The 15,956-nt window shown below is 45.6% G+C and overlaps 1 protein-coding gene across 1 annotated transcript in view; it reads left to right on the top strand.

The window, feature by feature from the left end:
• SLC2A9 (solute carrier family 2 member 9) overlaps window positions 1-15,956 on the top strand; it is a 74,735-nt gene that overhangs the window by 14,655 nt on the left and 44,124 nt on the right. The window contains exons 2-4 of the mRNA XM_066632935.1: window positions 2,498-3,053; window positions 9,973-10,071; window positions 12,810-12,970. Coding sequence (XP_066489032.1) covers window positions 2,498-3,053; window positions 9,973-10,071; window positions 12,810-12,970 — 816 coding nt within the window. The remainder of the gene's footprint in view (window positions 1-2,497; window positions 3,054-9,972; window positions 10,072-12,809; window positions 12,971-15,956) is intronic.

Consider the following 15,956-nt stretch of genomic DNA (forward strand, 5'->3'; position numbering starts at 1 on the left):
TTCAAAGTGGCCACAAACATGCAGTTGGACAATTGAATTACATAATGTGAAGATGGTGTAAAAGCTGGAATGGAAAAAGATGGAATGGATGCTTAATGAATGAAAGGGATGTCAGAAAACAACAGAATGTGCTGCAGGCACATGTTTTAAATCTGAAACCATTCCAGAATTACTTTTATGGTTCCAATATGACTTTTTATTAACCCCTTCACCGCCAGAACCCATTCAGAACTGGTCAGAACAGACTTTTTTTTTTTTTTTAAATAAAGAGACACATAAAACACAGAAAAACATGAAAGCAATATTTTGGAAATGGCCTCCTGCAACACTACAATTTTACAACCCTTTGCTTGCCTGAATGTGCTTTTAATAAATAGCAACCCAAACCTATTGAAATTCCTAGTGCCAGTGCAACAGGGCCAGTGTGGCTTGCGCTGTATTCGGTGGGGGGGGGGATTTTGTAGTCTGGAGGTCTCCTCAAGGTAAGGGGATGGTTGTTCCCTTGGCCCCAGGAAAGCCCCAGCTGCAACAATGGGTCTACTCAGACCTGCGCCTTCTAAATCCCCAGCGGAAGTCTGGGATGATCCATGATGGCGGATCTGGCCTGGGAAGAAGAATAGGATACAGCATGCATTGCTGCCCCCCCAGCCCTATCTTAAAGCAGCTGCTTTGAGAGGGAGAGTCATCATTCCTTGATTTGTTTTGCCACCACTGTAAAGACTTTTCTGTGTTGAAAGATTTTTTTTTCCTTTTTGGGGGGCAAACTAGGGTTGGGAAATATACCTGGAAAGTTGGCATTCTAGGCTCTTTCTCAGAATCTGTGTATGACTTTATGGAATCATTGTGGCTTGCTCCCTTGTTCTTGTAGTACGTCGTAGAATGGGGAGCAACCTACACTACAAATAGGTGGGAAATCAGGAATTTTCACCACAATTCCCATCCAGTCCAATTGAACTTAAAATGATGAACCTGAAATGAACCTGAAATGGTTGGCATTCTTCATTCAGAAGTTGACTTTTCAAGATGTTTTTTTCTGGACTAATTTTTTTTTTTTTTTGCTTGAACTGAAACAGGGATGTGGAATTTGGAACATTTTTGTGACTTCCTGCATCACTCCCACTTAATCTGATGGGACTTACAATTTTGGCTGGGAAATAACTGAAAAGCTGACATTCTCAGTCTTTTTTTTTCTGGAATTCCGTTGATTACCTGGAATGGGTACCAGAACTTAAAAAGAGGGGAAATTTTGTGGCTTACTACATATCACCTAATGAATGAAACAGCACTTGTGAATTTGGTTGGCCCACCAAAACACAGAAGAAGCAGGTATTTCACCCCCTCTTTTTTTCTGGACTCTTGCTTACTGCCCAGGACAAGCACCAGAATGTGAAATTTGGGGACATTTTGTAAGTTGCTGTGTATTGCATTCCCATCTTACCCAATGGGACTTATGATTTGGGGTAGTCTGTCTTGCTGAAAAGTTGGCACTCTGGCATCCCCCCCCCCCCTGAAAATCATTTCTAGCCTGAAAGAGGGAACTAGAGAAGGCTTTTAAACTATTTCCATCACTTGTGTGTTTGATCACTCATTCCCATTTATTTCTCCACTTTTTGGCTGGGAAAGGGTTAACCTCATGCTACTGCGCAGATACCATTTCCCAAATATTGTTCTCATGTGTTTCTAATACTGTCCCCCTCACTGTTTCTTCTACAATCATGAGTTGCAAAATGTCAGTGCCGACCTCATAAGTTTTAGCTAAGAAAGGGGTTGATGAAAAAGCCTCACATTGGAATGGTTTCAGGTTCCAGGCAGCTGTTCTCATGTGTCTGAAGCTTCATTTATCCATAAGAACATAAGAGGAGCCCTGCTGGATCAGGCCAAAGGCCCATCAAGTCCAGCTTCCTGTATCTCACAGTGGCCCACAAGGGAGCACACAAGAGACCTGCATCCTGGTGCCACCCTTGCATTTGGCATTCAGATAGAGCCCACTTTTAGGACTAGAAGGTTGCATTTACCATCACGGCTTGTAATCAGTGATGGACTTTTCCTCCAAAAATTTGTCCAATCCCTTTTTAAAGGGCAACTAGGCCAGATGCCTTCACCACATGCTGTGGCAGGGAGTTCCACAGACCAGTTACACACTGGGTAAACTAGAAATCTGTGTCCTAACTCTCCCAACACTCCATTCCAGTGGGTGCCTGCTGGTGCTGTGTGAGAGGCAAGAGTATCCCCCTCATCCATCACCACATCCTGTGGCAAGGAGTTCCACGGGCTGATGATACGCTGGGGCAAGAAATCTTTTCTTTTGTCCGTCCTGACTAGCCCAACACTCAGTCCAGGGTCCATTCCATGCGGTGCCGGTCCGGCTTTTCCCCCTGGCCCCGTATACTATGTACACAAACTGGCGATGGGACCGCGTGGAAGAACAATGAGGCTCTTTCAGCCACTCGCGAGCGCTCCCATCGGCTCTGGCTCCGGGATCCTTGCCTGGGGGCAGGAGCCGTGTGGCTCTGCAGCCCGAGGGCGAGTCAGCGCGCCTCCCAGGCTCCCCCCAGCAGCGCTCCGGAGCGACACAGACCTGGCCGAGCCACAGCCTGCCCCCCCACCGCTGGCAAGAGGTGTGCCGGGCGCCCACGCTCTCCGGGGGGCGAGCCCCGTCCTGCCTGGCTCCTAGGCGCAAGCAGGTAGATTCTGGAGTGACTCCGAATTGGCTGATCCGCTTCCACTCCGGAGGGAGGGCAGGAGCCAGCATCTCAACCCTTCCCTCCCCCAAGCCTGGGCTTTGGCTCCCTGCCCCGGGGCTCTCCCCGGGGCGGTGCACTTTGCAACCGCGCTTGATCCACCTTTACAACGCCCCGCCTGCCTGCCTTGCCTGCTGGAGAGAGCAGAGCCGCGGACGCGCCAGCCACTCCAGCGCCCCAGCCCATGTGCGCAGGAGGCAGAGCCCGGCTAGCCCCAGGCAGAGGAGAAGGAGGAGGAAGAGGCCCCAAACTCCTCCCAGCATGGCCAATCTGGTGCCCCTGATTCAAATTGACCGCAAAAAAGGAAGACGCGTGAGTACTGCGCGTTCCCACGACTGGCACAGACACGTGAGGGGGGGGTCGATCTCCTCGTGGTTTCTCGCAGCGCTTTCTGGGGTGCAGATCTGGCCCTGGGGAGGAAGTCGTACAGGCAGGCTGGGGCTGCTGGCCCAGGAGTAAGCCTGCAGGAGGAGTAAGGGAGAGAGGGCAGAAAGCTCCAGAGGGGGTGAGGGTGGAAAGAAGACCTCTACCTTCTGATCTGTTGACACAGCTTGGGTTAAACAGGTGGCCGCGCAGGTCACAGGTAGGGGGAGAATGTCTACTCGGAAGCCAATCAAAGTAGAGTCAATGGGGCTCACTCCCAGAAAAGTGCACATAGGATTGTAGCCTAAGTACTTGCCAGAGTTCTAGAAACATTCCCTGATCGTTGATGATGGAGGAAATGCTCTCTGCACCTGCTCAGAAACAGTGTCATCAAGCCCTAATTCAGATCTCTCAGGGTTCAGCCCTGGCCCTGCAGTGCCAGAGGTGTGATCCTACCTGCTTGGTACACATGAGGCCCTGGAGACTGAAAGTTCCCATTCAGGACCCCATTCAGAGGGGGAAGATGATTCACAAAAGCCCAGTGGGGCTGGCACAGGAGAAAGTTCTGCTGGATGATGGCCCAAGCATATAGGAATTCTTCCCTTGAATTTTCCATTTAAACAATACAGTTTGCAGTGTGATAAGTTGCCTGGGACTCCGTCCCACTTCAGGAAGCTTTTGCAGAACAGCTGTTCAACTGCCAAGCTAAAAATACTGCCCGGCACAGAGTATTACCCAAGGATAAGAACTGAAAAAAGACCAGGGTTATTATTAGCCGGACTGGAGCAGAGGCGAAGGGGAGAAAAAGTGTAAACAGTGCTCTGAGAAAGTTGGCTGCTCTATTTTTCCCCCTGAGTTATAACCTCTATTATCTGCATCATCCGCAAACTCTTTGACCTTGTTCAACCCCCTTAGGAATGGTTACACGTAAACCCCACAGTTACACAACTTAGTCCTGTGCGTGGCCACACAAAAGTCAATTCAACAAGACATATTCCCAAGTGGGTGTGCATAGGCTTGGAGCCTTAAATCATATTAAGCCCTTGTTTACATTGTCTTTCCCCTCCACCTGCCAGCTTCAATTGTAAATTCTTCAGGATGGAGAACAGAGCTACATCTTCTGCTTGGTGACTCTAAAGTGGCCTGAATGATGATGGCTCTCTTATAAACTAATTATAAAATCATCATCATCATCACCCTCGTCGTGATCAAGAGCAGTATCATCAAGGCTTTCCCAATCCTAAGCACACTTACGTACTGGGAGCTCTTTAGGGGCAGGGAACTATTTGATTTATTTTACCATGTAAACAGCTTTGTGAACCACTCTGGTTGAAAAGCAGTATGCACAGGTCCTCACTTAAAAGAGTTTCCTTATAAGTCCTTTTGTTTTAATGTTGCTGAGGAAAAATATCAGTTCCCGCTTGTCTATGTGTAGTGACATGTTCTCTCCATGTCTGCATGGGTTTTCTTTGTCCCAGAAAGCTCACGTTTATTTCAGTGGTCAACATTAGAAGTATTTGGTGTCTTTATTTAGAAGTTTGGTGATTTTTAGTGACCAGAAATATGCTGTTGGAACTTAACTCTTGTTAAGCATATCAGTGAGCCTACAGCAACGGTTTTAAATAATAATAAATAAATAAAACTTTATTTTTATCCCGCCCTTCTCCCTAACGGGACCCAGGGCGGCTAACAACATATTTAAAAAAAACAGATTTTAAAAACATTAATACATAGCAGATAAAAACATTTAAAAACACACTACAGAGGCCATAAAAACAGTAGTCAGATTAAAAGACAGAGTAAAAGAGCAGATCACTGAGGAATCAAGCCTGTAAAACTAAAAGATGTATAAAAAAGTTAAGGCGGCCAGAAATCAGAAGGCTTGTTTAAACAACAGTGTTTTCAGGCCTCGCCGAAAACTCTCAAGAGAGGGAGCGAATGATGAAATGGCAGGGCAGGCGTCTAGAGCGACGGTGGCAGAAAACTCATGATGAATCTGATCGGACACGGAGTAGAGCTCATTATAGAGCCTACTCCGTGGCGGTGGTAGCAGCGAAGAGATCGTTCTTCTCTGCTACCATTGCGTCTGCTGATAGCCGTCCGGCAGAGCTATTCCGTGTGGTGCGGGGCCTCCTTCATCAGGCCCCTTCGGTAGTCCAGGAGGAATACACGGTCAGCCGCTGTGACGTGTTTGCCCAACTCTTTGCAGATAAAATCGATCGTATTCGTCGCGACTTGGATGCCACATTGACAATGTCTGATGATGTCCCCTTGGCAACTGCTTGTCCAGTATTGTGGGATTCTTTTCAGCTTGTGCAGCCTGAGGATTTTTAACCTTTTTTCTGCCACAACCCCCAAAAAACAAATAAATAATGAGACTGGCGGCTCTCTGCCAATCTTGCCGCTATCCCTACATGGAATCAACCAATCCCCCGTCCCTACCTACCCCATTTCTCCCACCTCTTGTCTCTTCACAACAACCCAGGCCTGAGCAGAGCTGGCCTTACGGGATGTGGGGCAAAACGGTGAGAAGAGGCTATGCAGGGTTTTCTCAAGAACTCAGTTTTGGTAGGGCAGTACCATTACTGAATTTGATCCAAGCTCTTTCTTGCACAGGCTTGGAAAGGTTGCCGCAAGCCTCCACGTGAGGTCATGACTCACAAGCTGAAGAACCCTGGCCTGCAGCAAAATTGGTTTCTCTATAAGTAAAAGTATTTCCCATGAATGTTTGTGGCAATGAATGCAAAGAAATACTCCCACTTACGCCCAGGTAAAGGTGGATAGGATTGAAGCTGGGCAGCCCAATCCTATGGTCCGGTGCCACTGAGAGGTAAAGCGGTGCTGAAATGGTTGCCTCTATATGCTGTGAGGCCGAACCAGCTGCCAGAGCTTCCTCAGGGTGAAGGAACATTGGTTCCCTTACTCTATGTTGCTGGCAGCAATGAGTCTCCTTGGACGAAGGAGGCCCATGTCGGGCAGAGCAGTTTGAGAGGGGGATATAGGATTTGGCGGCAGTCTCTGCTGCTGTCCCCACTCCCCTCCCATCTCTGATTCCCCCCAGGGGCCCACCCTCCCTCCACCCAGAGGCACCTGGTACACCACTATGAGGTTCAGGAAGCTGGGATAGGTGGGCTCTCGGCCTGATCTAGTGGGGCTTGTATGTTCGTAACACAGCGATTTTCAACTGGTGTACCATGGCACATTGATGTGCCATGAAAAGTCTACAGGTGTGTTGCAGGAGTTAGGAGCACAAAGGTTGAGAATGGCTAAGAAACGTTCCTGGTTTCTAGGGGAGCTGTCTGTAGTAATGACTTGTCTGTCCCTCTTCCTCTGCTGGCAGAGCGAAGGAGTATTCCACCGGCAGAGCTGAATACTACAAACAGGTACTACTGTCTGTAGTATTTATTACTACATACAGTCACCCTGGAAACAGAACCGCAGAACCCAGAAGAGTCTCCTGGGAAGCGACATCACAAGAGGTGAAGACCATAGAAGTCAGTGTGCCACGAGATGAAAAACATTAAAAATCGCTGCTCTAGCCACATTGGGGTCTGATTTCACCACGTTTACCGTGGTGAATTTCAGAAAGGATGTCTCAGATAATGAGTTTCTGCAGAGTAAGGGGCTTTGGATTATTTTGACCCTGATACACTCTGTCGTGAATGTGCAAATCTAGATGGATCTGAAGCAAAGATGGATTCATTGGTTATCGAAAGCGTGCCAGAGAAAAGGTCAAGACAGCTATGCACAGAGAGCTAATGTAGCACAGTTGCTAAGAAACTAAGCTGGGAACTAGGAAGTCCCAGACACAGCTCTTGTTCATGCCACAGAAACACTTGTAGCCTGATCCAGGTTCTCACAGGTGCTCCTAGCTCTTCTGCAATATGGAGAGGATAGCAGTCTGCCTTCTAGGTTGCTGCCATGTGGATATGCCGGCGAAGTGCTTTGAACATGCCAGGTCACTGCATTCAGGCTATTAGCACAATTAAAGTTTGGACTTTAGGCTTCGTAGATGTACGTTACCTTGAATTTGTGGTGACTTGCAGTCAGATAAGATATCCGTGGACTTTTTAGAACTCTTTGCCCTGCATTGACTGTTGTCGTTTTCATGAGAGCCATCGCTGTGACCGGTGGCGTAGCTAGAGGGGGTGCAAAGTACTTTTTGCAGGGAGCCTCACTGTGGCATGCAAGCGGCCCCTCCCCTTCGAAGCCATTCCGTGTGGTGGGAGCAAAACAAGGTGTTGGCCTCCATTTTGATGCCACTGCCCAGAATGGCTCTGAAGGGGAGGGGCCACATGCACACTGCAGTGAGACTCCCTGCAGAACTTAGTGCTTTGCACCCCACTCTAGCTATGCCACAAGCTGTGACAATAGGCTTTCCCTACGTACTTGAAATCTACAACCACAGTCATGTACTGGGGAACAGTGAAGGTTAATGTTTCCCAGCCAACGTTAAAATAACTCTAAGTACAATTAGAGAAAGAAATTATCATAGCTTGAGAGGTTTGTTGGAAGTGTGTGTGCAGGGCCGGCCCATGCATGAAGCCAACTTAAGCATGTGCCTTAGGCAACAGATTAGTGGGGGAATTCATCTCTGTCCATCTACTTGCCTTTACTGGCCTTTCTTCTTCTCCCACTCTCTGGATTGGAAAAGGAGGAGGTGGATGAAGAGGAAGAGAAAATGTGACTGGGAGGAGAGTGCCAAGCTAGAACCTCTGGAGAATAGGAGGAGGAGAGGCTAGCATAGCACACCTGCATAGCTAAGGGGGGGACTGAGTGATGCTGTGCTCCTGGGTGTCACAGTTTTGGGGTCTAGCAATGCTGCCCCCATGGCAATCTGTATACATCTGAATGAGTTCATAGGGTGCTGTGAGGCCCAGGCAGGCTGTGCATCTGGGCCTCAGAAAGCCTTCTAATACCTCCAGAAGTCCTTAGAAGGTCCCAGTTTTTCTTCCCGCTTTAGAACACCCTCTGGACGCAATCAGAGCAGAGCTCTAGCCACGAATTGAGGGTTACAGGTCAGGGGGTGACCCAGATCAGGGGACAGTCCTGGAAGATGTGCCCCGAGGTGGCCCTCCTTCCAGCTATGTCACTAGCATAGCATCAGGTAAGGGGGACCGCATGTGGCATGCTGCCTCTGGTGTCAGGAGGTCAAATGCCAGCTCTGTAAGTGTGTGTCAGTAGACAGACAGACAGACAGACAGACAGACAGACAGACAGACAGACAAAATTAAAAAATGATATTCAGTACCAAAAGTTGAAGCCCTCTTTCTTCTCCCTCTGAACACAAAACAGGAGAAGGAAGGGGGGGGTGGAAGCCCATATCTCAGCATGACTTGTTCATTAACATCTAATCTATAGTTGGATGATTGCCTAACCCAGGCAATAGACTGAATTGCACATAGTTAACATTATAAAGAATTTAATGTACCTACATGTACCTGGAATATCTCCAAGGCTTGGAATACCCAGCACGACCTGCTCTTTCCAGTAAGAGTTTTGGCAGTTACCTTCAGGGTAGAACCTGTCTTTTCCAAAGCCCATTATTCAACTTAAAGACACATCACCATGCCTGAAATGAAGCAGGTTCCAAATTCCTGGCTTTAGGTTACATTAGTTATGCAATGTGATTTTGTGTATTTCACTCCCTGATCTGTTTCTCTCTTAGCACTGTGCATTGTCTGAAGAAGTTTCTTAGAGGTGTTTTGAAAGTGTTATAGAGATAAAAATAATCAGTGAACATAAGAACATAACATAAGAACATAAGATCAGCCCCACTGGATCAGGCCATAGGCCCATCTAGTCCAGCTTCCTGTATCTCACAGCGGCCCACCAAATGCCCCAGGGAGCACACCAGATAACAAGAGACCTCATCCTGGTGCCCTCCCTTGCATCTGACATAGCCCATTTCTAAAATCAGGAGGTTGCACATACACACCATGGCTTGTACCCCATAATGGATTTTTCCTCCAGAAACTTGTCCAATCCCCTTTTAAAGGCGTCCAGGCCAGTCGCCATCACCACATCCTGTGGCAAGGAGTTCCACAGACCAACCACAAGCTGAGTAAAGAAATATTTTATTTTGTCTGTCCTAACCCTCCCAACACTCAATTTTAGTGGATGTTCTGGTGTTGTGTGAGAGTGTAAAGAGCATCTCCCTATCCACTCTGTCCATCCCCTGCATAATTTTGTACGTCTCAATCATGTCCCCCCTCAGGCGCCTCTTTTCTAGGCTGAAGAGGCCCAAACGCCGTAGCCTTTCCTCATAAGGAAGGTGCCCCAACCCCGTAATCATCTTAGTCGCTCTCTTTTGCACCTTTTCCATTTAATTCCTGCTGTCTTAACATTAGATTTATATTCAGGATGACACTTTCCCACACCTCATCAAAATAACCTATGTCAAGGGCCCTATTTCAGGTCACCACTCCTCAAATCTGACCGAGTCAAACCGTCAAGCTTCAGCAAATACACATGCCGCTGCATTCTGCACTAGCTGCAACCAGTGGCATAGCTGGGGGGGTGCAAAGCATTAAGTTGGGCAGGTGCCTGAGTGCACTGTGCCTCCTACTCCCCTTCAGAGACATTCTGGGAGGTGGGAGCAAAATGGAGGCATTTGCCAAAGGGGAGGGGGAGGTGCCTGCAAAACTTAGTGCTTTGTACCCCCTCTATCGACACCTCTGTTTGCAACTTCCAGTCTGTTTTCAAGGGCAGCCCCACACAGAGCGTGTTACAACAGCCTAATCTCGATGTCATCAGGGTCACAGCCCTCACCTGGGTATCCAAAAGCAGCTGTGAATTGCAGCCCTTAGTCTGCTTTTCTCCCTTTTGATTGAAAGTATCTCCATTTCTTTCTCTTTTTTCATCACAGGACTGGTCTGCTAGTCTGATTGTTGCTTCTTTAGCTGGAGCTTTCGGGTCTTCCTTCCTGTACGGTTACAACCTCTCCGTAGTGAACGCTCCTAGCTTGGTAAGTAGTGAACAGTTTGAAATCCAAGTCGAGCTTGGCTCAAACCAGTGGAAGCTCTCTTGTTGTGTTAATGATCATTATTAATTGCTTACTTTGTCAGTGTGATATGGTACACAAAGTCTTCTTTTGGAAGTTGTCGATGTTTCCATAATTGTTAGGCACGTCCGGACAGGGTGTTTAGTCTGGAACTCTGAGCATGCACTCTTTACACCGAAGCAGCCCAAGACCTGAAGCCGCAAATCAAATGTTATGTCTGTTTACATGGCAGTGTGCCTGCTTCTGTTCCTCACATTTCCGGGATTGGACAAGAATTATTCTGACTTGAATCACTCCTCCCCCCAGCGCCTGTTGAAGCATGTAATAGATTTATGAGCATAGGATTATACTGTTATTTGCACTAGAGATGTATTTATCTCATACCCCCCCCTCACACACACACACAAAGGGGTATGAGATAAATACATCTCTAGTGCAACTAATCCTATACTCGCTTTCCTGAGAGTAAATCCCATTGGACACAGTGGAACTTGCTTCTAAGTAAATCCTCGTAGGCTTACGCTATGATTTCATTGCTTCGCAACTTCTTTATGTGTAATATCAACCAGCTATGTGCTGGGGCAGGAGGATTCTATTTGAGTAATCACTGCGGGGGCATAGACCTAAAGCCCCCTCTCTATACACTGCAATGTGCCTGGTCCAGACAGGGAAACTCCTTGGTTTTTTAGATGAAAATTAATCAGTATATATCATTGCATGGTAGCAGTTGAAGCTCATGACAGACTTTTTGCAGAATCAGTGCACTAGGTCAGGCACACAGAGCTGTTTCTGAACTCACACATAATGTAACTGTGGAATGCTGGAATTAGTCACGGTGGAGCAGTGTTTATCACACACCTTTGACCCCCATTACTTGCACTTTGCTCGCTAGTGAAATCCATTACATGCTTCAACAGATGATGCAATAAACGATGCCTGTATATGTGATTGGAAGAAGGTAGCAAGAGAAGAACTCTCCTTTCATTCAAGTTTTCTCTCTGTTTGCTCTTGCAAATTAACCATACATTGGTTGTCTTTAGTATACGCACATGTGGTGAGAAGACGTTTCCCACAAATCCCATTTGCTCAGATTTCCAGTTTCTTTTTTTTTCATTTATTTGGTACATTCGTAACTCAGCTTTCCAATCAATTATCGAAAAGAAAATATTCCTTTACCCAGTGTGTACTTAGTCTGTGGAACTCCTTGCCACAGGATGTGATGATGGCATCTGGCCTGGATGTCTTTAAAAGGGGATTGGTCAAATTTCAGGAGGAAAAATCCATCACAGGTTACAAGCCATGATGGGTATGTGCAAACTCTTAGTTTAAAAGTAGACTGCCTCAGAATGCCAGGTGCAAGGGAGGACACCAGGAAGCACGTTTCTTGTTGTCTTGTGTGGTCCCTGAGGCATATGGTGAGCCACTGTGAGATACAGGAAGCTGGACAAGATAGACCTTTGGCCTGATCCAGCAGGGCTCTTCCTCTGTTCTATGAAAGCAGCTCACATTAAAAAATCTAAAACCATAAAACCCATAAACGGCAAACCACAGTGACACACTGATATTCTGCTACTTGACAAAGAAATGTTAAACGTGGTCTGATCATCAAATTAATGAAATAAGATGTCAGCAATATTCAGGAATGCGTTGGTGTGTTACATAAAAAACCTGGCAATAGAAAACGGCTGTATGGTTTACAACCTTGGTTTATTGCCAGTGTGGTTCATTATTAAACGTAACTCACTGTACTGTTTTGAACATCCTGTCAATTATGTTAGATAACTTTAAGCTTCACAAAGAGCAGCTGCTGATTGAAGGATTGAAGAGCTTAGTCTCAGGCCTCGTTCAGATGTAATTTAAAACCAGAGTATAATACTTTGTATGAATACGTCTCGGGGCGTGTGTGTGAGTTCATATACTTCTCCCTCTCTCCTCTTTCTTATCAGTGAGAGAAGAAGAGGGAAAGCTTCATATTTAAGAACAAATTGCAATTTCTTGTTATGCATGTCCTGGAGGAACTGAGGTTTGTTAGCTAACAACAGTCAGAACAAACCAGGATATCACACCATATTTTGATAGCCTGGTTTGTTCTGAAAAGTCATTGCTGTTTGGTTGGTAGAATCATAAATATTCATAATATGCAATAATAATAATCACAATACATTACCTGTGTGATATTGATAATGCTTGAAGTTCAATATATTTGCCCCATGGCTCTTACTAACGTACATGTGTTGGATAGAGAGTAATGGATTGTGTGACGCATACAAATTAACCTGCTCAAATATCATAACTGGAGCTGTGTGCCAAGACCCTCAATGATCAGCTGCTCAGAAGGAGGACTGGATTCATTTTCCCAGCTTTTGTTTTCTTGCCTAAATGCTGATTTGTGAAAATTTAGCTTTTAAAAAAGGGGATTTGCTTGTACAGTTTCTCCACGAGTCCTTCATTGAGCCAGAATGTACATGCGTCAACTTTAATGCAATTGTTTTTATTAAATTCAGATTTCATTTTAAGCTAGAGTAGTTTTCTGAAAGGGTCATTAATATATAATGGAAACATAATGGAAATTTTGAAAAAAGTAAGGTGATATCTCATTTAATATAAAAAATTGAAACATTAATTTTTAGGTGGATATAATTAATATTTATCCATATTGATCTGTATGTTTTTATGACTTTAAAATGTTCTGCTATTTGTAGTTTATCAAGTCATTCTTCAATGAAACTTGGACAAGAAGATACAACCAGTCAATTGCAGAAGAATCTGCCACCTTGCTCTGGACTATATCAGTTTCTATTTTTGCCATTGGTGGGCTTGTGGGCGCTTTAATTGTTACTCCAGCTGTGAAGTATTTTGGCCGGTAAGCTTCATATAAAGATCTCTATTACTTCTGTTTGTCAGCCTCCTTCTGATTTATCATATGGTAATCACTTCCGTATTACAAACTTGACTAAAATGAATGTCATTGGAATCATTCATTTATTTATTTAGCTGTGTAAACTACTTTATGAACTACTCTTTGTTGAAAAGTGGTATATAAATATTCTTATAATTCTATGGGCCTTCCATAGCTGCAGATTTGGAGCCCATGGGTTTCATCATCTGCAGGATCCGAGCCCACACCAGGACCCCACTGAGATCCTCCCAGACACGACCGGAACCTCGTTCTTGAACCTTGTTCTTGTTCTTGAACCGCGTGTAACCACTTGCGACCTCAGTTGGCCTCAGAATGCCACCCAGAGGCTTTTAAAGTGAACATTCTGTTTTTGGTGGAAACCAGAAGATTGCTTTAAAAGCCTCCAGGAGTATTGCGAGGCCCACAGAGGATAGAACTTTGTTCCAGCCATGTTCAGAGGGTCCAGGTGGCCAAATCAAACATCCACAGATTTTGGTATCCATGAGGGTTCTGAGAACAGAACCCCCATGGATAAAGAGGGTCACCCTACAATAATATAATACAGCAAGTCTTCACTTAAAGCCATTTCATTTTAAGTTGTTTCATTATAAAGCTGATGAGGAAAAAAGTCAATATCTGGCCGGGGTCACTGTCTGTGTGGAGTTTGTGCATTCTTCCCATGTCTGCATGGGTTTCTCTGACCCGGAAAGCTCACATTTATTTTAATGTTTAAATTAGAAGTGTTTGGGGTCTTTATTTAGAGGTTTAGTGATGCTTTTGTGACCAGAAATATGCTGTAGGAACTTAACTCTTGTTTAGGTATATCAATGAGCCCACGGTAAAACAGGTTTCGTTATAAGTTGTTTAACTTAAAGTTGCCCGCCAAACCTTCACCATAGCTAGGTACAATATATTTCCATCTAATCTCCTATGGGGTAGATTTTCGGGGATGGAGATAAGCAGAAGATCATGTGATAAATGTACTGTTGAGACTTTAGTGCAGGGGTGCCCAAACCCCGGCTCTGGGGCCACTTGCTGCCCTCGAGGCCTCTCAATGCGGCCCTCAGGAAGCCCCCAGTCTCCAATGAGCCTCTGGCCCTCTGGAGATTTGTTGGAGCCCACACTGGCCCGACGCAACCGCTCTCAGCTTGAGGGAGACTGTTTGACCTCTCGCGTGAGCTGTGGGATGAGGGCTCCCTTTACTGCTTGTTGTTTCACGTCTGTGATGCAGTAGCAGCAGCAAAGGAAAGGCCAGCCTTGCTTTGTGCAAAGTCTTCTATAGGCATTGAGCGATTGCAAGACCTTCATTCAGTCATATAAGTTCATCTTTAATATATTCATTTATGTAAACTTATGTAAATTTATTCAAATTTTAAATATAAATTAATTCTTTTTTCCCCCCGGTCCCAACACAGTGTCTGAGAGACGATGTGGCCCTCCTGCCAAAAACTTTGGACACCCCTGCTCTAGCGCATATGATGTTTACTTGCTGCTTATATAATGATTTGCAACTATAATACTTGGATCAGATAGTTACCCAGTCAGGGTGGGAGGGGCAGAACATGGTGTGTTTCTTGTTAGCAGAAAGAGATCAAGAATGCATTTGTATGACTGCCAAGTATCTTTGTCTGATTTTTAGTAGGCGCAAACATCTCCATGATTTGTATAATATATGAGCTATGATCATTGAGAAGCTATGTAGGAGGAGCTGTGTGTGTCTTGGGCAGCTCTATGTGAATTAGAAGATGTGTGATTTTTTTTGGCTATTTTATTTGCTGTTTCTTTTCTGCTTGTTTTTAGTTGTTGTCTGTGATGCCAATAAAGGTTTCTGATCTGATCTTAAAGTTGCCATTTCCAAGATCCTTTTGTCTACTTTGACGACTTGCTGTATAATGTATTATAAGACTGCCTTATACTGAACATGAAGAAACCACTTACCTGGATTGATTGGGTCCTTTATTTTGTTTTGTTCTGCTGGCTGAGGGAGTTTCCTGCTCCCTGCTGTTTTGACTATGCTTCAAAGATCAATCGTCAGAAAAAGAAAATGGTTAGGACCTAAGCAACCATGCAATTAGTTATGCCTGCCTATGTGGCCTTTGAAAGTGTGTTTCTCCAATTGCAGTTTCTCGTGTTGAATGGCTGATTTTTTTAATGATCTTTGCATGGATGCATGGAGGATCCACAGTTCAAAGGAGGATGATTAAACATTGACACTGGGAATGCCTAAACTAGTTCTTTAGATCTCAGCACATGCCTAGGGGGACACCGGGAAAGAACAAGAGATCAGCCATTATGCATCACAAATATAGAGCCAAGCTTACAAAATAAAATGTGCCACTGAGCCTCTGGAAAAATGGGTCCTCGGGAACCTTTCCTGCTATGCTTTTACATCAGCTTGACTATGGATTTCTTTCATAGATCAACCCCAGTGTTAACAAGTAATTGAAATGTTCATGTATTAGATTAATTAAGGGCACATTTGTCCTGGCTTGCCTGTTCCAGCGCAGGATTGTGGCCATAAGTGGCTTAGCCAGAGGCAAGGGGAAACTTTTCCCCTTACCCCTGGGTAAGAACCACTGGCCCCTATGAGTTTCCTCGGACTTGCGCCACCATGTTAATAAGAAGCAGGAAACAGGAAGCGGGTTGGAGGGCTGAAAACAATGTGACACTAAACATTGTGTTGTTCTCAGCCTTCCAACTCGTTTCCTCTTAGCTCTTCCTGCTTCCTGTTACCGTTTATAGGCAGCACAGAAACTGTGATAGGAGGGCTGCAATACAGACTATAGGATACAGCACCCACAGTTAAGGGGGGGCAGTGGCATAGCTGGAGGGGGGCGGAGTACTCAGCCTGGCAGGAAGGTGGGCGAGTGGCCACTCCCTTTGAAGACATTCCCAGCAGGGGGGGGGCAAAACAGAGCCGTACGGATCCCCCCTCCAGCTACACCACGGG

The sequence above is a fragment of the Tiliqua scincoides genome, chromosome 6, assembly GCF_035046505.1.
Source record: "Tiliqua scincoides isolate rTilSci1 chromosome 6, rTilSci1.hap2, whole genome shotgun sequence".
In the NCBI taxonomy this organism is placed as follows: Eukaryota; Metazoa; Chordata; class Lepidosauria; order Squamata; family Scincidae; genus Tiliqua; species Tiliqua scincoides.